General features: G+C 35.5%; 1 protein-coding gene and 1 long non-coding RNA gene across 4 annotated transcripts in view; both read right to left on the reverse strand.

Annotated features, from left to right (window-relative positions):
• Window positions 1-12103, reverse strand: part of LOC104589709 (uncharacterized) — a 39538-nt gene extending 27435 nt beyond the window's left edge. Inside the window, exons 1-4 of one of the 3 annotated variants that reach the window (XR_016083584.1) lie at window positions 11831-12103; window positions 11348-11447; window positions 11185-11243; window positions 8088-8142 (exon numbers count right to left, since the gene is read on the reverse strand). This is a non-coding gene — a long non-coding RNA (uncharacterized LOC104589709). Of the gene's footprint in view, window positions 1-8087; window positions 8143-11184; window positions 11244-11347; window positions 11457-11830 lie in introns of all 3 variants that reach the window. The other 2 variants (XR_016083583.1, XR_016083582.1) reach the window with 2 other exon arrangements.
• Window positions 12104-22709: 10606 nt separating this feature from the next.
• Window positions 22710-23423, reverse strand: part of LOC104589710 (Actin-like ATPase superfamily protein) — a 65927-nt gene continuing 65213 nt past the window's right edge. The window contains exon 8 of the mRNA XM_010248116.3: window positions 22710-22940. Within this exon, the coding sequence (XP_010246418.1) occupies window positions 22937-22940 (4 nt within the window). The 3' untranslated portion in view covers window positions 22710-22936. The remainder of the gene's footprint in view (window positions 22941-23423) is intronic.

The raw sequence follows: 23423 nt of genomic DNA on the forward strand, positions 1-23423 counted from the left end.
CAAAACGTAGCTAAAATCAACTTAAAACAACCCAAGATTATCCAAACAAATATTACCTATCAAGATAGACAAATTAAAGACTAAAAAGCTGAAAGTAGATGCAGGCAAGTTTTTAGGACTCACTTTCAAACTAACCGATCCAAATACAAATGAAACCCACTCAACATAGATAAACCCAGCTGGTAAACATCGAATATAGCTAAGGTTAATCAAACCATTCAATGGAATCCCAAAAAGCTGATTCTAGCCAAACCTGGTAAAACCTATTAAACATTTTCGAAAACTAACCAAGACCTCGCCAACCATCCTATGATCAACCAAATCTATACCCACTAACAATCCTTATAAGAACATTAAACTCCTTTTACTAAATTCAAAGAATCAAACTTACCAAGATAAAATAGGAAAACAATCAACCCGTTTAAATAGGAAACCCAGACCTAGTCAAACAAACCAATGAACTTGGATCAATCCATACAATACCTAGTAAGCGGTCTAAAAGAATTCAAAGGAAGTATTTCACAAAAACAATTTAACCTACAAGAACCAGGCTTAATAGAACTCTCTAATCACGATATTCTAAATTAAAGAAACCCATCATATTTAGATAAATTAGGAAATCAACTCAACTCATTTAGAAAATCAAACCAGCCCTACTCAAATCAAAGCGAAGCAAAGAAACAAGGATCAATACAAACAATCCCACCGTTTAAAAAACCTAAAACAACTAAAAGTAGAAACCTGACATAGTCAACTCAACCGATAATAATGAAGCGTATTACAACTCTAAAGACACTATTCTACCTTAGACGAACCCATCATATAGATAAGATAAATCCACTCATTCAGACATATAACAGAAGCCTGGTAAGAAATAATGCACATTATTTAACAAAGCCAACCTCAACTATCGAGACAATAACTAAAGAAGACCACCTATGCAAAAAGTAGCTGAAATCAACATAAAACAAACCTAGATTATCCAAACAAATGTAATCTATCATGACGAAGCCAAATTAAAGACGACATAGCTGAAAGTAGATGCAGGCAATTTTTAGGACTCACTTCCAAACCCACCGATACAAATACAAATGAAACAAACTCAACATAGACAAACCCATCTGGTAAACATCGATTATTGCTAAGGTTAATTAAACCATTCAATGAAATCCCACAAAATTGAGTCTGGCCAAACCTGAAAACCAATTAAGCGTTATCGAAAACTAACCAAGCCCTCGCCAACCAACCAATCATCAACCAAATCTATACCCACTAATAATCTTTATTAGAACACTAAACTCCCATTACTAACATAACCGAATCCAACATACCTAGATAGGGTAGGAATACAACTCAACTCATTTAAAAAGGAAACCCAAACCTACTCAAACAAACCAATAAAAAATGATCAATCCAAACAATTCCTATTAAACGGTCTATAAGAATTCAAAGGAAAAGCTTGACAAAATCAATTTAATCTATGGGAACTGAGCTTATCACAACTCTAATCACGATATTCTAAATTAAACAAACCCATCATATTTAGAGAAAATGGGAAATCAAAACAACTACTTTAGAAAATGAAACCGGTCTTACTAAAATCAAAGGAAATCCAAAAAACTACGATCAATCCCAAGAATCCCACCATTTAAACAAACTAAACAACTCAAAGCAAAAACCTGACATAGTCACTCAACCGATAAGAATCAAGCGTATTACTACTCTAATGTCAGTATTCTACCTTAGACGAACCCATCATATCTAGATAAATCCACTCACTCGGACTTATAACAGAAGCCTGGTATGTAGTTATCCATATTATTTAAATAGTCCAGCCTAAACTATCGAGACATTAACTAAAAAAGACCATCTAATCAAAACGTAGTTGAAATCAACTTAAAACAACCCAAGATTATCCTAACAAATATAACATATCAAGACAAAGACAAATTAAAGACAACAAAGCTGAAAGTAGATGCAGACAATTTTTGAGGACTCACTTTCAAACCAACCGATCCAAATACAAATGAAACTCACTCAACATAGATAAACCCAGCTGGTAAACATCGAATATAGCTAAGGTTAATCAAACCATTCAATCAAATCCCACAAAGCTGATTCTAACCAAACCTGGTTAAACATTTTCGAAAACTAACCAAGAACTCGCCAACCATCCTATGATCAACCAAATCTATACCCACTAACAATCCTTATAAGAACACTAAACTCCTTTTAGTAACTTCAACGATTCAAACTTACCAAGATAAAATAGGAAAACAATCAACCCGCTTAAATAGGAAACCCAGACCTAGTCAAACAAACCAATGAACTTGGATCAATCCATACAATACCTAGTAAGCGGTCTAAAATAATTCAAAGGAAGTATTTGAGATAAACAATTTAACCTACAAGAACCAAGCTTAATACAACTCTCTAATCACGATATTCTAAATTAAAGAAACCCATCATATTTAGAGAAATTAGGAAATCAACTCAACTCATTTAGAAAATCAAACCAGTCCTACTTAAATCAAAGCGAAGCCAAGAAACAAGGATCAATCCAAAGAATCCCACCGTTTGAAAAACCTAAAACAACTCAAAAAGAAACCGAACATAGTCAACTCGACTGATAATAATGAAGCGTATTACAACTCTAAAGTCACTATTCTACCTTAGAAGAACCCATCACACAGATAAGATAAATCCACTCACTCAGACATATAATAGTAGCCTGGTAAGAAATAATCCACATTATTTAACAAATCCAGCCTAAACTATCGAGACAATAACTAAAGAAGACCATCCATGCAAAAAGTAGCTAAAATCAACATAAAACAAACCAAGATTATCCAAACAAATGTAACCTATCATGACAAAGACAAATTAAAGATGAATTCATTCTCGCATTTATGTATGCATTCATTACTACAATCTTGCCTTAGCATTCATGCAGCAAACATCCATTCATTCATACATGCATTCATTCATATGGTTCCATTCATACATTCATCTTAATGAATGCATGCAAAAATCCAAGAATGATAAGGAATGAATAAATGTGAACAAAGGAATTGGGGAATGATTCAATGTAGAAATGAACGAAAGAAAAATGAATTAATTAATTAAGTAAAGACAAGAAGAAAAATGTCCTCATCTTTCCTTGTTGAATACTCATCTTTTTTTCCATTGGTACAAATTATTCTAGCAATTTCTCCTATTTCTTACCTACTTCGCCATAATATTTGTTATGGTGCCGGTGCTCTCTTTAAAGCAACATGGGTTTGTTTAAACTGAAAGAATGGTAGGATCCATCATATGAACACCAAAAAGGTTGCGGAATGGGTGGGCAAATTTCAAAAATTTCCTACATTTCTTCCAACTGGGAATCGCATTCCCTTATTTTAGAATCAAATATTCAAGGATCTACTCGAACCAAACCAAATCAAATCAGAGCCAAAGATCAAGGGAATACCTGATACGGAGAATCAAAATCTCCCAACGTCGGTGTTCATGCCCAAAGAAAGATCCAAGATCTACTCCCGCTGAAGATGACACAACGATGGTGGGGCAAAACCAATAGTATGCGTCTCACGTACCAAACTCTTCACAAGAGCTCGTTGAAGGCTTAGAGCACCAAACCAAATCAGCCTTTCAGCAAAGACTGATATCAAGAACATATTTCTTGATTGTCCCTTCAGTGGAGTTCGAACTATGCAACAAGGTGGCGGCAGCTGGAGGAGATCCCTAAGGCTGAAAGTGGCGTGAATGCAGTTTTCAACTTGGGGAAGATGAGACCCTATCTCAGATTGCAGAGAGTGTTCTTGCAAAAACCCTAGGTCAAATTCTTGTAATTCTTGATTAGGGTTTTTCTCCTTTCTTAGTGATTAAGAAATCTCCTTATCCCAATCCAAATCTGTATTTGGATAGGGGATAATCTTAATCCTATCTGCAGATTAGATCAGCCCATTCCTGATCTCATCAGGAGGTTAATCTTAATCCTATCTGCAGATTCGCCCCCTTAAGTGGGTGATCATATCAGCCCAGTTCAAAATGGGCTTTTAAGCCCAATAAGTAATTAGTGCTCAATAAGTTTCCAAACTGCTGCCCAGTTGGGCTTCTTTGTATGGCGTGGGACCCAAGCATTGATCTCCACATCAGCCACATGGGTTCGGCCCAGCCTTTGTTACAAGGCTTAGCCGAATTCACTAAAAGGCCCAGTGAACCCCCTGAGCCCATCACATGGACCCTATGGGCCCAACACTTACACTAAGTGGTCCCTGGGCCAAGCCATCTTATAAAAACCCAGGGACTGTGGGCAGATGCAAAATTAGCCCATCAGGTATTATCTTAAATGGCCTTACACTTAACTTCTCAGCCCATAATGATCAAGCACTGTCCGACAAGAGAGGACCTCTCTCTCAGCTACAAGGAACAGTGCTGCACTCTCTACTCACATGGATCCCGAGAATTAAAACCATTTGCAAACATTTTGAAACCATACATAAATATATATCAAATATATAAATTTTGCAAAACAAAATTCCAACGATTGAAATCAACTGCCGGTAGTTTGGTTTCCATCAGAGAGAGTGCATTTCCGATCATTACCTTTTTCCGACAAAGGGGCTGACCCCATCACTATGATCACCCACTCAGATGAATTCTCAGACTGTCCCAACATACCCAGGTTTTGACCCCCGCCAAGGATCTCGCTGATTTGCATATTAAAGACAGCCCAATCCGACATCTAGTGCAGTATCATAATCAAGTCTAGGGATCAGGTGTAACTTTCCAGTTTTGCCCATCAATCTCTAAGGTCCAAGGCACTACTGGAAATCTGGTCCGGTTCAAGGATTCAAGTAATCCTACACTGCATGTGCCTTGGGTCTCACCCTGACGACTGAGACAAGCCACCCCAACACTTGGCAGCACACCAGTGTCAGCCTTGGCAGGATAAATCCCCCCAAACTTATCCAATAGCCGTGAACGTTCTAAACTAACACGAGTCTCACTAAGTGTCCAGTTTAAGGGTCTTACACAGAAGCATACCACACGACATGAATCAAACATGTACTTTATTTATTTACCTTAAATATCAAAAGTACATCAAAACTGATTGGATCTAAAGGCATACAAAATTGTCCAACATAAACACCCTCTTTTTTGGTTTAGACCCGTTTAAGTCTTTCACCTGCCCCTCCTGTTCAAAGGACTTTTGGGAGCTCATCATTCACCTCCGAACTGGCAGTGCTCTCTCTTCTTCCTTCCTTCCATCCCTTATACAACCACCTACCGTCTTTCTCCATCATTGTTGGAATTCCAACCCCGATGAACTACGGCAGTGTTAATCCCTCACCAAAGAGTATGCAGGAAGCCCTTCCAGGGTTCGACCACTTTCTCTTCCTCCTTTTTTTCTCCTTTTCTGGTTCAGCTGCCTAGCCAATCCTTTAAACTTCGGGTCAGAGTACAGACCACCTTTTGTTAACTACCTTATACCTCTTATTTTAACTACTTAAACCCCTAAACCTATTAAATAGATGTATTCTCCAAACGTAGAGGACAACGAGATCTTAGAGAGGGAGACACACATGGGCCTACACAAGAGTCTTCCAAATAAGAGCAGGGAAAGCTTAGAGAATTCCATGATGATTATTAGATGATTGAAGAAACCCCCTATGAGTGTAGAGATGATTTAGAGAAAAACTTTTGAGTCTTAAAAAGCACCTTGATTCGATTAACAATCAAGACCAAAAGCTGAAGCGATGCTGAAGTCGATCAAAAAGCTTTAGACATGATGGAAATAGAGAATTCCGGCAAGCTTCCTTTCCTTCGGACTACATAACTACAACCCACGGTTTGCATTATCATTCATATTCTAATTAGGAATATCAGCGTTAGATAATTTCTACATGTTTTAATGCTTCCGTTAGCATAGTTATTGATTGCAATTTGGTTTGTTATCTTACTCATTCATTTATCTTTTGAATCTCTGGGTCATTTTACACTTCGCTTTCTTGGTTGACTTTTGCATCACTTTCTAAAATGGTTTTTTTAACTATTCATCCAATTCAGTTCTCCATACACATTGTGTATGGGAAAAAAGAGGTGAAAAAGAGAAGAAGAAGAAGAAGAAGAAGAGTGCTCTCTGATACCAAGAAGAAAAACAGTCTTCTGAAATGAAAGGACTGTTCAAAAAATTGTAGAAAATCGATTGAGAGTAGTAGAAATCAGGTTTCAAGAAGAGAGAAGAGGAAGAAGAAGGTGGCGGCAATAAGGGTTCATAGAGAGATTTCGAACTTAATCTCCTCTTACACCCCTAATCCTATTTCATTAACTTAAACTTTAGTAATTTACAAAGAGACCCCTGGTGGGGCAGATAATTAAAAAACATAACATAAGAGAAATAAAGACCCAAATTGAGTCCCATTAAAGCAAAGAACATAAAAAGATACAATAAGACAAACAGCCTATGGGCCATTCGGCCCATCTTCTCTACAAATTCATAATTTCTTTTTAAATTAATCCTGCTTTAATTCAAATAACCTGTTTTGTCTACATTCATCTAAATTAGAATGAAGTACAAAAATCAATACAATTGCAATTTAAAAGATCTACTTCCATTCAAAATATTTTTCTACCAAAAAAATGAATACATTCGAATCACAAATTAACATGTTAAGTTTCAAATTGATACATTCTCTAATACAAATTTCATGTCCATTCTCAAAACACTTGTAGTTGGTTGAATATTTGCCATGCAGAAGATCCTATCATTTGCGAAGAGAATGTGTTATGCATGAAAGTCTTCTAAGAGTAAAAAATAATTTGGGTCCTTTTGAACTAAGCAGTGTTAATACATCAAGAAGTTGCATTTCTGAAGATCTAAGAAGCAACAGAATGTGAAATTGTGACATCTTAGTTACAATCTTATCTTAATATAAATTAAATGGAATATTGAGTCAATTGGGAACCTTATCATGTGGGACAGTAATGATATAAGAAGTAGCAGAATGTAAAACACCTTAATAATATGGTACGTATTTGTACTCCTTCCAAACTTAGCCTTAGTGTCAAATTTGTTCTTTCAATGACAAATGTTAACAAGGAAAGAGTTGAACAGAGTAGATTTCACAGCTATCATAATTGGGACAGAATGTTGTCATCTAGATCTCCCTATCTAATGTATAGTCTAATTGGATATATCATCACTCCACATGTCTGAGTGAGGGGGACTTCATGTAGGGAAGGGACAAAATGCTGTCCATCTGGATCTCCCTATCCTTTCATTACTTGTAAAAGGTAGAAATAAGAAAGAAAATAGACAAGGCAAACTATACTCTCTCCTGAAAAGTAAAAAGGAGAAAAGAATTATGAACAAAACATGTATACTACCTCATCACTGTTACCACTTTCCCATTCTTAATGATAGAAAGGACAAAATGAGAGAGATGGGAGCCAAGAGTTTTCAAGGGATTCTTGGGGATACAAGAAGAGGGAGAAATAAGAGATGTGGAATAGAGATTCATCTTCAAGCTTCAATTATTGGGTGGGTGAGGTGAAGTTGGATTTAACTATTGGCATGCCAAAAGAATTGAAGGAAAAAGACTTGGAAATCACTGATTAGGCAAACAGATTTGATGAAAACCAGTTAATTCTTTATTTTTTTTCTTTATTATATTGTTCTTCTTTCCATGAAATTTGACTTTAAACAAATACTGTTAACACTAAGTACCCTAACAGGTTGTATGATAATGACCTAGTCTTTTGGTTTGCTTCTGAGTTGTTCTTTCACAGAAGAAAGCCAACCTTGTACTTTGGAGAAACGGATAACAGTGGGACCTGTTTAACATCCGGACTCCATCTTTGTTTAAATTTGTAACAGAAAGGATAACCTTGTACTTTTCTATCTAGGTTAAAATGCAAAAATCTAAAAGGAGAGAGAGAGAGAGAGGGAGATCATTTTCAGGATCTTATATGGTCAAAATCCTGATTTAGTTTTATAAAATAAATAAACAAAAAAAGGTCTTTAACAAGAATGCAACTGAACTTGAGAGTATAAGATTAAATTCATTAGAAAACATCTTAACCTGGAGCTTTCTGAGCATAAAGGATAGGCTTTAACAAGTTTTTAGATTCAATAATCTGCAAAGTAACATACAAAAAACCTAATAGGTTAGTTTAATATTAATAGTTCCAGACAGGAAATTTAGTAAGGGAGAAGAATCCAACCATGAAGAAAATGCATGAAATTTGGAAAAACTTCACAAAACATTTTTGAATCATTAAATCTGTTTACATGGATAATGTGCATATATTATGTGCGCAGATGGTAGCAAATATACACAAGTGTTGCAGACTTGAATCATTAATCTAGTGGATATATTACACGGATAATTTGCATCGACAAATGATGTTTCTGATGCTCTATCAAGAAAAAGGGTTAGTAGACACTTACTGAGGAGCATACTCATGAAGTTAGAAATTGTGTTCTTAAATTGGGGCCTGCAATTACAATTTGAGGGGGTAGCAATGGGTATGACAATGTTTTCACTTTTTGGGAGGTCATTGTAGTACTCAGTTTCTGTATCTTTTGTGCTAATCTTCATTACTCTTGTTTGGCTCAATAAAATTCATAACTAATCTTTATTATTATATTGGAGGGTTTTTTCTTATTACTAAGTGAGACAATAATAAGTTCTATATTTCTGTATTTTCCTTGATTTGGCTGATAAGGGAAGCCAAAAGACAAAAGAAAAGTAAAGACAAAATAGAAAGGCAAAATTTCTTTTGAAATTCTTCTTGTTTCTCCCCTAAAAGGTAGAGAAAGCAGAGGAAAATAGTGGAGTGTGAGATGAAAACACTCACCCCACTCCTAAAAGAAAACTATATTGTCTTTTCTTTTTCTCTTGCTTTCTTCATGACAAAACATATAACAAATGACCCAGAATCATCCATTAGAAACATGGTTTTGGGCCAAAAAGACCTTGTCCCTATATTCATGTGCCCTCAATAGGATGAGATTGGAGCTAGAACTACTACATTGGATTACCTGTGGCCAGGATAAAATGGAAACAGGGAGTTTTATTTTTCTGCTTTTGTTTGTATTGTAATGGGTAAGGTTGACAATGAGAGGGAGAACTGTGTTGCTGGGTTTAGGGGGCTAAGTAGCCTCCCTTGTAATTTTCTGGAGTACAGTTTGAGGTTAAAAGAAAAAAAAAACAATTCCCATGTAATTTTCTGAATTTAACATCAACCAATTCCAAAGCATTAAGTGCAAGATATTGCTATGTAGAAATTGATTTTAGGTAAATGGATACCATTTGAAGCCCTAGTTTCAATGTAAAAAGACATAAGTCATTTTAATCTGGTAAGTTTGGAACTTATGGTTAATGGGGTCATAAAATTTCTAGCTATAGTCACAACTATAGGTCATCTATATATCAAGGTAGATATATCTCCGTAGTGTATTTAGAAATGGTACTTTTCTTCTTCTGTTTTGAGGGTGGATTTTTATGGGGGTCCCTAATTGGATGTCATGTACAACTTTTCTCATTGTACAGAGGACCATGCTTTGCCTTCGAAAAAAAAGAACAAAGGACCATGCTTTTGATATCAATACATTTTACTATACTTTACCTTAAAAAAGTTGAAATGGAGCCAATTCTAGAAGGGCTGAAAATGGCCAAAGCACTTGGAAAACTTATTGGTAGAAGGAGACTCAAGGATGGTAGTGGGTTTGGGTTGGGTAAAGAACAACATGGAAGGATTAGGCAAATAGCTAATGGGAGGGTGGCATGATTTCAATGAGGGGTTCAGATTTGACTTTTATCTTATTTTTTTGTGATAAGTAAAATAAGGAAGTAAAATGATGTCGCCAGTTGCCCCCACCTTGTATCAAAGACAATGGAGATAGGAGGGTTATTTGTTTGGGAATTGGGAGTAAGGCAAGAAGATAGGGGGGTTATTCAAGGAAGTAAAATGTTGCATGGGTGTCATGATTTTGTTGGTTATTTGTTTGCTTGTTTGTTTTCTTAGTGTTTTTATAGTTTTCTTTGTTTTCTCTTCTGACTATTGAACTTTCAAATCTGATTATTGAATTTCCAAATTTGAATGCAATCCAAAATCTGAAATTTCCAAATTAGCACCCACAAGGGACTATACAACATAGTGGCCACTACTCTCAAGACTTGAAACTGTCTTCTTACTCTTTTTACTTGGGATCCATTAAATATTTTTACTATTTTGAACTTTGATACCAATTCCATAATTTTACTATTTTGTACAAGTTCCTACATACTCTAAGTAGTAAAATTGGTCTCTTTACTTGAAATTGGTGAAAATTTAGTTTACATACCAAAAACAATAGTGTCATAAAAACATATAAAAATTTAAAAAAAAAAGATACTATAAAAATCAAATGCAAAATCAAAATGGTAGATGGATTCACTAGCATAAATTCAATTGGAGCAAATGAAGAAGCAAATAATGGAGTTATTCAATGATAGATAAATAATTTATCAGCAAAGGTAAGTTATTAAGCATTATATGAAACTTGAGCTTACAATTTTGTGGGTATAATTTACCCACACCCATAGGAGTAAACAAATACATCTAGAGCTGCAATCCCCAAAAACCAGCCTTACAATTTAGCCCAAAATATTCCAATTAATCAAAACATCAATAACAAAGATTCCAATTTCTCATTAATGAGTCCAATGATATATAATTGTCCCGCTTTATTGTCTTGAAAGGCACCTCAACAACTACCATCATGGTTCTTTTCTTCAGACTATAATCCAATTTAGGCATCAAAAAGGACACAAACGTGAGTCTTGCCCAAATGAGGGAAAAACTTCACTAGATAGAAAACAAGAGTGTACCAAGTAAAAATATTAGACATCTTAAGTAGTCTTCATCTATTCATTGAAACATTACATTAGCCATTTCATGCTTCTAAAGGCATAGCATAGGAAATGCATGGATTTTTCTTTTTGATAAACTCATACAACTATGACATGCTAAGTTATTTCTTTTCCATTCAACCTTTCCTAACAAATACCCTTGAATGAGAAATGGATTATAAGAAAGATCAGGTTCATGGAAATCCTGGTTAAAACAGAACCTTTTAATAGATTCTACCAAACAAAGAACCTTTTAATAGAAGACAAAGAGAATCATACTAACCCCAGCCTGCATCTGGTTGAGTCCACCATTGGTATGAATAAGCAGGTAACCACGCTACTCTGCAACAGTTGATAAAAATATGCATTTAGTAAGAGAAATATCTGTTTAACAATTGCACATTAAAATAAAAGCAACCCAAAATATATCTGCCTAATTGTCTCACATGAATATGATGGACTAGGCTCAATACAAGGCACAAAGTAGCAAGAGCGAGGAGGCTTCCACAACTTGTTGAGATCCAAAATCTCCCTTGCACCATTCAACTATCAAGGCTAAGGGAGTGAAAACATGAAAGATGCATGACTACTCTGTACTAACAAAAATATTCTAAATAAAAGGTACTTGGTCCATAGGATACAGGATGGGACTAACTACTATCACAATCAATGTGGGTTGAAAATTTATCGAACTAAAAAAATCACATGTCAGAGGAACACACACAGAATGCAAGAGGGAGATTTGCATTCTGAGAGAAAGAGAGAGAAAGAGAGAGATCACCAAGTACCAATGCATGAATAGCGTTACATGCCCTCTGAGATCGAGAGACTCCAAAGAATGAAAGAGGGAGATTTGCATAGATAACATATTTTTTGGTACAGAACAAAAATCAAATGGTGAGATTGACTGAATAGATAGAGAGATTTACCTATGGCCAAATGCCATTCAGTGATGTTAACCCCGATCGAGGAGACGACAGTGGTCTAAAATTCGATTAAGAGAGAAACAAATGATTGTGAGAGGAGATATATACAGAGGCGGGAAGGGAATGAAATGTGAAGAGGAAGGGGACGCTAGGAGGAAACCCTACTCAAGTCACGCGCTAATTATAGTGGCAGTTTTAATTGACTGCTGTTAAAGACTAATAATTTTAGCGACGACTTCCATTTAGTCCCCCTCAAAAACTACCGCTAGAAATGATTTTTCTTGTAGTGGTAAGTGCAAAGAGGAATGGATGATTGGCATTCTCATTGTTATTTAACCAAAAACATGCATGAGGCAAGATAATCAAATTTCATGTCTCCATGATAAGAATCCACTAGACGACCTGCTCTAGGAATTCTTGAATCAAGTTGTTATGTGCACCCAGAAGCTAGAAAACAAGTTGTATTTGATCAGATTAGAACCTCAAGGAAATTAAATCCTTAAAGACCCAAATCCTGAAGATACCACAAAGGTTGATCACTCCCTTGATAAGACAAGATATTGTATTCTACCAAGAACACAAGAAGGCAAAGCTAAGCTTGCTGAAAATACCACTGTATTATTGATTGATTTTCGTGTTACATAGTTGTGGCCTTTATATAGGCATGTAAACATCATTATCTTATAAAGAAACTTCAAACTAATGATGATCCCTTTAATTTAGGAAAGTAAATCTGCTTTGAAATAGAAATCCTTCTAAAAGACTACAACTAATGACAACTAAGCATAGAAAAGTCAAAGTAAACCAAAACAAGACAAAACAAGCCCATCAATATATCTTAGCATGCGAATTGGGCATTTTCTTATCATGTCCATGTGCCAAGCCCATCAATACATCCTATGTCATGGATTTCAAGCCTGTTCTTCAAGATCCAAGCCTTGCTCATCGTCTTGCACATAAAGATAGGTGATTATCCTTGGTGAAGCTTTGGACACTTCTAGAACAGTTTTAAAATCTTCTAGAACAGCCTATTTGTCATGCACTTTCATGATTAAGCCTTGTAAAACCTCTTTCATCCTCTTTGTTCTTGCCCTAGTCATTGGTCTACCAATTCTTTGCAAAGGATCTTGAGAATATTTGGGAATATTAGCTTGAGTCATTTGGCCAGCACCTCGATCTCCATTATTCTCTCCTTCCTCGAAAGGATTCGATGACTTGTTATTTTGTTAATGGCTCGGCAGTCCGCACACATACGCCATGTTTCATCTTTCTTTGGGACTAAGATGACAGGAACTGAACATGGGCTAAAACTCTTCCTTACAAAACCCTTTTGCACCAACTCATCCACTTGCCTTTGTATCTCCTCCTCGAAATTAGCTCTATAAGTAGGTCGATTTGGTATGGTGGAATCGGGTATGAAATCTATTTGATGCTCAATACCTCTTAAGGGAGGTAATCCATGGGGAATCTCCTCGGGAAATAAGTCATCAAACTCCTATAATAAAGACACAACAACAGTAGGCACAGAGAGGTTTAGGACATTAGTAGAAAAGTAAACATCTTTGTACATAAGTACAAGTAGTTGCTGCCTTGCAATCATGACACTCTTAATCTCATTTTTTTTCACTCATTCCCTTGCTTTTCTCTCCTTTTTGTACACTTTTCTCTCTAATTTTCCTCTCGGTCTCACTCTTTTCACTTGCATTTTTCCTCTTGGTCTTACTTGCTCTCTCTGCTTTTGCATGTTCACTTTCTTTCTTTTTCTTTTCCTCTTGCTCACACTTTTGTTCTTCTCTCATTTTGCACTCTCTTGCTATCCTAATCTGATCTTCATAAGCTTGCAAAGGTTTGAGAGGGGTTAGTACAATAGTTCGGTTATTCATACAAAAGAATAACGGTTTTTGTACCCATCATGTGCAATCTTCCTATCAAATTGCCATGGTCGGCCAAGCAATACATGACCAGCTTGCATTGGTGCCACATCACATAGAACCTCATCCTCATACTTGCCAATTAAAAAGGAGACCAGAACTTGCTTGGTTACCTTCACTTCTCTACATTCATTCAGCCATTGCAATTTGTACGGTTTATGATGCTTTATGGTATGCAAATTCAGCTTATCTATCAACAACGTACTAGCACCATTAGTACAATTTCCACTATCAATAATCATAGTACATATCTTATCCTTCACATGGCATTTTGTGTGAAAAATATGCTCACGCTGCTCCTCATCACCATCATCCTTTGGCTGTATACTTAGGACTCTCCTTGTAACTAGCAAATCACCATGAACAGGTTCTGCAACTTCAACATCAGAACATTTCTCCAATGATGGCATCTCATCCTCACTTGAGCTAGCACTTTCTATTTCCCCATTCTCCAACACAATCATAACTCTTTTGTTTGGGCATTGAGAAGCAATATGCCCGAATCCTTGGCACCTAAAACACTTAACATCACGTGACTTAGAAGAAGTTTTCATTTTGGTTTTACCTTTATGAACAACAATCGAATCCTTTTGCTTTGTTTCCTCTTTTGTTTTTGAGGCAGCTTTGTTGTCCTTCCAATTAGAATTCCATGAAGAACCAGATCTGGACCCTTTTGATTTGATTTGCTTCTTCACTTTAATGGCTTTGTGCGACAGCTCCTCCATCTCCACATAGTGTTGTAAATCAACCACATCAGCAATTTCTTTGTTCAGGCTGCCAATAAATCTAGCCATTGTTGCTTCTCGGTCCTCATCTATGTTTGCTCTAATCATGGCTATCTCCATCTCTTTGTAATAGTTCTTCACACTCATGGAACCTTGAACCAGCCCTGCAACTTTCTATGCAATTCTCTATAGTAATGGCCATGTATAAATCTCTTGCGCATTACCAATTTCATCTCTTCCCATAACTGAATTCTCTCCATTCCTATGCCTATTGATCACCAATTGATCCCACCATATGCATGCATAATCTGTGAACTCCATGACTACTAGTTTCACTTTCTTTTCCTCGGAGTAATCATGGCAATCAAATACGTGCTCAACCTTTCTTTCCCACTCCAAGTATAGTTCGGGATCATTCTTTCCTTGAAATGTCAGAATCTTCATCTTTATGCTGCCCAAATTGCTATCTCTTTTGGAAACTGACTTATTGCCTCGTCTAGAACTTGATTCCTCCAAATCTGAATCATCTTCCTCTTCTTCCTCAAATACACGTCTTCTAGTGGACTTAGAAATAGATGGGGATTGCAAATCATCCAGCCTCGCACTCAACTTTCTAAATTGTTCATTAACAACCCTTATGAATAATTTCATGTCAATTTCTTGTGATTCTCCTTCAATACTCATGTTTATAACCTGCAAAAATTCACTGGAAATAAAAGAAATTTTGTTCCTCACCTCTCTTTTTCTTTTATTTATTTTTGTTCTTCACACACTCCCTCACGTGTTTGCACTCAAATCAGATTTTATCACTATTTGACTTTTCTCGATGATGATCTCACCTCTCTTTGCCTTTTTTTTCCACTCAAGCCAGTCCCATTTTATGTTCTTAACATAATCAATATCAAAAAATCTCAAGGAGCAATCGGTTACATGGTGGCAAATCTCAAAATCAGAACTTTAAAAAACTTAGTTGAGGCAAACGGTAGAAATAAGGAAGGAAAAATCAATTATAGGAACAAAAAAAAAATAAGAAAATTTCAAAAGGAAGCAAAAAACCTGCAAAAGAAATCACTAGAATATGGAGCACAAATTTAAATTAATTTAGACATAAGAATCCTTATTTGATAAGGATTAATACTAATTAATATAGTAAGACAACTGTTTAAGGAAAAGAAATCCCAATTCAAAAAGGATTATACAGCTGGCTCTTGAATTAGTCAACTAGTCAAACCCAAAAAAAAGGAAATATGATCTTGCAATTCAAGAAATCCCATTCATGCTGGGAAAATGAAAAGAAAATCAGATCTGCAATCTAACTCCTCCTCTTTCTTTTTTTTTTTGAATTGGATGTTCTTTTCTCTCTCTTTTTTTTCTCCTTTTTTTTCTTTTTTTTTTCGAATTGGATGTTCTTTTCTGTCTCTCTTCTTTTTTTTCTTTTTGTCAAACTAAACACACAAAACAGAATTGACTCTACTCAAAAACACAAAGAAGTCGAATGGAAGAATTCAAAGAAACTATGCAATGACAAAACAAGAAACATGCAAAGATCAAAGAAAAACACAAAACAAGGATAAACAAAGAATAAGTAACATGTTTCTAGAACCAAGGCTTTGATACCAAATGATAAGAACCCACTAGACGACCTGTTCTAGGAACTCTTGAATCAAGTTGTTATGCACACCCAGAAGCTAGAAAACAAGTTGTAGTTGATCAGATTAGAATCTTAAGGAAACTAAGTCCTTAAAGACCCCAATCTTGAAGACGCCACAAAGGTTGATCACTCCCTTGATAAGACAAGATATTGTATTCTACCAAGAACACAAGAAGGCAAAGCTAAACTTGCTGAAAATACCACTGTATTATTGATTGATTTTCGTGTTACATAGTTGTGGCCTTTATATAGGCATGTAAACATCATTATCTTATAAAGAAACTCCTAATCTTATAAAGAAACTCCAAACTAATGATGATCCCTTTAATTTAGGAAAGCAAATTTGCATTGAAATAGAAATCCTTCTAAAAGACTACAACTAATGACAACTAAACATAGAAAAGTCAAAGTAAACCAAAACATGACAAAACAAGCCCATCAATATATCTTAGCATGCGAATTGGGCATTTTCTTATCATGTCCATGCGCCAAGCCCATCAATACATCCTATGTCATGGATTTCAAGCTTGTTCTTCAAGATCCAAGCCTTATTCATCGTCTTGCACATAAAAATAGGTGATTATCCTTGGTGAAACTTTGGACACTTCTAGAACAGTCTTAGGATCTTCTAGAACAGCCTATTTGTCATGCACTTTCATGATTAAGCCTTATAAAGCCTCTTTCATCATCTTTATTCTTGTCCTAGTCATTGGTCTAAAGATTCTTTGCAAAGGATCTTAAGAATATTTGAGAATATTAGCTTAAGCCATTTGGCCAGCACCTCGATCTCCATTACTCCATTGGAACATCTAACATCAATTTTTTTAGAATGATATTTGTGGTGAAATTTTTTGATTTTGTTTTGTCAAGTGAGGACCTTGAAGGAATCGTTATGGATGATCCAGTTATAAGTCAGCAAGAAAGAAAAGGCTATTAGTTTCTCTACGTCCACTGTTATTGAAAACTCGCTAAAGGTAGAAAAGTTAGTTCCACTACAAGGGCTAAAGTTGGCCTCAGTAGCTGCCTAGAATGATTTATAATTTTTTGACATACAGGTTGACCTGACCCATATCTATCACGTGACAATCACGATAGAGACAATTCTCTTAAATTTGATTTTTCGGGTATACAAGTTAACCTGACACGTATTTGTCATGTGTTAGGCACGAGAACGAGGCGGTTCTCTTAAAATTGTTTGTTGGGTATATGGATTGACCCGACCTATATTTGTTGTGTGTCAATCTTGGGAGTGAGGTGTTTCTTTTAAAATTGTTTTTCGAATATATGGGTCAACCCGACGTGCATCCATCTCATGATAGCATCCAGAGAGATGATTCTGTTAAATTGCCCTTTTTGGGCATACGGGTTGGTCTTCCCATGTGATAGTCTTGAGAGACAGTTCTCTTAAAATGTTTTTTTTTTGGTACATGGATTAACCTGAGCCACTTCTGCATTTATAAGTGAGGTTATTAGGTCAGTATGGGTAAGGATCAGTATGGATGGGTTAAGTGGGTCAATATGGGTGGGTCAAGGTGGGTTGTGACCCATTAACATGGATTGGTGATGGGTCATGGTGGGTTTGTGGGTCATATGGGTGGGCTGGTATTCAACCCTTACCCAACCCAATCCACCCATTTGCCACCCTTAGCTTATGTTGTTGACTATATTTTTTTTAGGGAACCTTTAGTCATTTTTTTTAAATTAATTCATATTATGAAGAATTAATGATAGGTATTTTATCTCTATGGCTGAGTTAGGTTCCATGGCACTGCAAACATTATATAAGAATAATGTAAATAGATTGTTGAAATGGTGATGAAGATTTTCCAATTTCCATTCATGCTTTTAGTTCCTTGTACACCTTTTGGGAGTATGGTATTTATCCTTTTTTATCTACAATTAACCTAAGAAATAGTGGTAAATAAATTTCTTTGTATAGTTTTATTAACCATTCTCACTACATAGCACTTGAACTGTTATGAGTTGCACAAGTTACAGATTTTAGCTGCACTTTAACAAAAAAGTGGTTCCAATTCCCAATCGGTTTTTAAAATATTGACCGAATGCCTTGGATTACTTGTAACATCGGATCTTGCATCTAATTTAAAACACTCAAAAAAACATATTTATGTCTGTATGTTTTATTACAACACTCCAAATTAAGCATATTTTATGTTTTATTAAATAAGAAAAAAAAGAAACACACATGGTGCATGTGCCTATTCATTTGCCTTGTCATTCTAATTTTTTATTACTTTACCCGGTGTTTCTATTTATGTTCCTTTTCTGATTTTACACCAACCCATTTTATTTGCCTTTGTTGGATATGTTTTGATGATTTGGTTGGATTTTGTGGCAATATATTATCCATAGATCCAAACTGTGGCTAGGACCGTGGCAGGTATGGTGAATGTGTTGGGCCACAAACCAAATACTAAACCATAATAGGTCCCTTTTTATTAAATAATTGATTTTCTAAAGAACATAAACTTCTTAGTTGCTTCATTTGTTTAACTTTGGTTGATGTTTATTTTATTTTACAAACAGATGAGGTGTTTAATTATGCATGCAAATGCAAGAACAAGAGCAAGAACTTTCCTACACCACATCAGGATGGTGCATTTAGCTTTCACTTCGATGATGGTCTTGTTTTTTATCCCCTTGATGTCCATTTAATTTTAGAGCGTTCACACATTCAAAATGACTGGACTAAACATGGTTAAGTCCATTGTTGGAGCTTGCCACTATAAGCGTTTCAAGGAGGGAGGGAGGGTGGTATTGATGCATGTTTTTTAATTATTCATGGGATGGTGTTGATGTGTACTCCTTATTCATGTATTCTTGTTGAAAACATTTATGTATTTATTTTTGACAAATGATGATAAGTATACTCATTTTGTAATAACATTTGGTAATTTAAATGTTTAATAAAAAATACATTTGCTTATATATTTTATCATCTAGTTGTATAACATGAGAACCAAGAGAATGTATATATAGGTATAAACTGTTGCTAGTAACATTCTTTTAGTAATAGTTATATTGAAAAACATATGTGGTTAAAATAATTTCTAGCAACAGTTTTAAAAATGCACCATTGCTAGACATAGCTTCTAAATCGTTGTTAGAGATATTTTCTAGCAACAGTTCAATACAAAAACCATTGCTAGAGATAGATTTTAGCAATAGTTTTATACAAAAATAGGTGCTTGAGATATTTTCTAGCAACGGTTCAATGCAAAATTCATTACAAATGATAGTTTCTAGCAATTGTTCAAAATTGCTATAGATAGTTTTTCACAATGGTTCTATGAAAAAACCATTGCTATAATATATTTATAACTACAATTTCCATTATGTAACTGTTAATACTTATCTACTAAATATGTTTTGATAGTTTTTAGCTACAATTATATCTGTTGCAATATATGTTTCAGCAACAGTATAGTTAGTGGTCGTTGCAACAGCCCTATCCTATGGCCACGATTATATTCATTGCTAAATGATATTCCTTGCAATAGAACTTATTCCATGGTGGAAGGCGCAACAGTTTTATATCCATAGCAAGACCATTGTTATAGGTCTTTAGCAACAGTTTTAACTACTTCCAGTAGGTTTTTTTTCCATTGCTAGAGAATGATGTTAATGATGAAGCAACATCAAGACCTTCTACAAACCAAGCAGAAGAGGATGAATGATTTTTTAATTGGTCTTTGAAACAGTTTAAGATGTTTCCTCTTTAATTAAAACCTTTAATCGGCCAATGGTTGCTTCATTAGAAAGGTGTTATCTCCAAGGCCCAAGCTTTTATCATTACATATCAACATTTCAACTTAAACCATATATTGAAAATCAGGTAAATGTGATATTTTGATCCAAAATGCATGGTGCAATATTTTACGATAATTTCAAAACAAAATTTGCATGGTGAAGCAAAAAACTTGAAATAACATATCACAGTTTTAACATTGTTGAAGTATTAGTCTTTAATGATAAATACACTTTGTGAAACGTGAATCAATGAAAAGTAAATAATCCATGTGAGGACTTTAACCAAATTGATTGAAAATTTGATTTAACAACAAATATTCAAAATGCACCATAATTGGTCTTTAATTTCTACCATAATAATCATGTCTTACATAGGACAACAAGTAGGACCACACTTGAAATGTTGGAAATATCTTTTTGACATTTCCACAAGGTTCAAAGTATCATTACTTTGGGGATGGAAGAATTGCATATCCAAAACCATTGGGACTCTTTTTCTTTTGAATTTGATAAATTTACAAATAGATTATTAAAAAAGAATAAAAAAAAAGAGATATATTAGGATGGGTTTTAATGTTTAAGCCTATTAAAAGGCCTTAACTCTTAGTATTTAGCATTTGTTGACCCTAAAAACCAAGACATATTATATGGTATGTATCAATACTTTGAACCATTATTTTCCCCAACACTCCATACACAATCCAACTGATGGATGTCAATTGGTACAGTCACCATCTTGTTTCAACAAAGACTCAACAATGAATCCTGCTGCTACCAAGGTTAGGGGTTATGAGTATGGGGATAAGCTACCACAGTTGTTTAGCCTATTAAAATCAAATCACCTATATGGTGCTTATGTGTGATAAAAATGGGAATGCGACATCATTGTTCTATACCACTTAGGTGGCACTCTTGCATCGAATGAAGATTGCCTTACCTAGATATATAAAATTTCATCTTCATGGATGGAGAAAGAAATATTGCTAGTTGTAAGTAAGAGGTGGTCGAGCTAGGTGGGGATGGTCTCCTTAAAGGGCAAAGGATGGCCGGGAGTAGAGCACCAACCAAGAGGTTAGGGTAAGGGGAGTGATGGAGACGGCTTAAGTAGGGGATCCAATGATAGGGTTGATTAAGGGTTGAATGAATGAATTTCATTATGAGGAGGATCTTTATTTATAGGCAGGGATCCCAAGGTCCCAAAAGGAAGGAGCAAAAAGTGCTTGTTTTCAATTAGGAAAGAGATATTAGATTCGTTGTTGGCCATTAAGGAGCATTACTAGGGTTTCACCATGTGTTCTTATGAGATCTCTCAAGGGTTGACTTTCCTTTCACCCAAGAATTCTCATAATCCACGTGTGCTACTACCTTTCGCACCTTACTTAACTAACGTGGCACTAGTGACGTCATTGCGTAGTAAGCGGCCTTTTGCTAAACTTACGTGGTGCCTTATTACGCACACTACTTAAAATTACGCATGTGGTTAATATTTAAGCCTGGTTCTTAATGAACCGGGATTCCTTAGCGGTCCAAGATATATCATAAGACCGCGCTCTTCCGAAGTTCATTGCCAGACGGTGTTTGTCTGAGGTCTATCCCAAAGTCATACATGTTCAAGGTTCATCGTAGAACCGAATATGTATAAAATTCATCGTAGCTTTAACTAGAATCTGTCTTGGGCTTGCATCAAGCGTAGGTTCATCGCAATCGTGTGACGAACCATGTATTTATCGCAAACCTATGGTATACTCTAGTGTTCATATGATATCAATTTAGTGTTCTCTATACTCTGAAGGACTGAGCAAGCACTATGTACCTATACTAGAAAAAAGAGTGGGATGACCAACCATTGAAAAAAAACACATAAAGCTCAACTAAGGCCATGTTTGGTTCAATTCTCATTCTTTCTCATTCTTACCCAAGATGAAATTCCAAGATGGAAAAAAAAGAGTAAAAATGGGAAGAATTAGAAAATATTGCTACGAACCAAACGCTTTTTTCCCAAAAACTGATTTTTTATGGTAAGAATGAGAGTAAAATTTGTAACGTATTTGGTTACAAATTTCATTCTCATTCATTTTTTTATTAATCAAAATTATAATATAAGGGTTAGAGGTGTAAAACGTGCCGTGTCGGGTCCACGTAAGTGCAGGTTGTGCCGTGCCACCCTCCCCTGGGATAACTTGGGGGGTCGGCCCGACACGTCCCACGACCCAAGCCCATGCGGGCCCGTGCTATGTCGCGGGTCGGGCTGGCCAGTGGGCCAAGCCTTGGGCCAGGTCGCACCAAATCTATTTATTTAAAAAAAATTGAAAAAATGTAAAATTTTAATTTTATATGAACTTTGATGTATACAATTGCTTATATATGCAATAGTTAAATAAATTAGTATAATAAAATTGAAAACAATTGTTTATTTTATAATTTTTATTAATAATTATATACTTTATTATTATATAATTATAATTTATATAATAAAATATATATAAACAATATATATGGGTCGTGCTAGGTCATGCCAGCCCACAGACCTAGAACCCCAGGCCCAAGTTGTTCCCCCATGTTGCATGCACCAAAGCACCATAGAGGAGCCCCAACTGTTGAATGACAAAATTGGGGTCATAATCATATAGGTCAGCTGCAGTGCAAATTCTCTCTCATCAAGGTGCTATAGATAGAAGCATCCAAATTTGAAAACAAGAGAAAAGAAGCATCCAAGACATCTATAATAGGCTATATTTCTTATCTATGTAGCATGTTAACATTATTGAAGCAGTTACACAATTCTTTCATCTGTAGGCAGTATTGATTAAAGTTTCACAAAGCACTAAAGCAGATGTCTATATAAATCCACACATATTAATATGTTAGGGTAGTGCCCAAAGTCATGACTCATGAGTGATCTTGCTCCATCAGATTCAAATGTTCAAATGAAAGATACCTTCAACATTCTTATGTACTTCAACCTTAAATTTTTCTTCCTCATTTCCCCTCTTGACTTTGAGAAGCAAATCGAGCTTTTCCACTTCTTCAATTACCTACATGAATCGCAAACAATAAGATCACTTATCTGTCTTCCCGAACTATGTAAGTTGCAAATGTGCATGCAATTCCCATGCCAAGAGCTAAATAGCTAATAGCAGGAGGGTAAAACTTTACTCTACTTTCAATTCTCTCTCTCTGCTCTTGCCGCCTTAGAAACCCTAATTCGACCTCCAGTTCTTGGACTAATTTTGATCAGTTCTGACATGGTTTTTGAAGAAAATATCAGAACCAATTCGTACTCACCTCCCTTGTTCGACCCAAGGTGTTGGATCACAATTTTGTAGAAAACTGTGTTGTTGAACTGCTTTAATTCAAGCTGCAATATCTCTAGTGGAAGCTGGTTTTGGTACTCTCTTTGGGTGTGAACTACCACTTTGGGGGCTACATTTGTGGAATTCGTATCAGGTATACTTTTCCCTTTCTGTTGGTTTCAAATCTGGTTCGATTTTGGTGTAAGAACAATCCTAGAAAAAATA

The sequence above is a fragment of the Nelumbo nucifera genome, chromosome 3, assembly GCF_055504915.1.
Source record: "Nelumbo nucifera cultivar China Antique chromosome 3, China Antique-T2T, whole genome shotgun sequence".
NCBI lineage: Eukaryota > Viridiplantae > Streptophyta > Magnoliopsida > Proteales > Nelumbonaceae > Nelumbo > Nelumbo nucifera.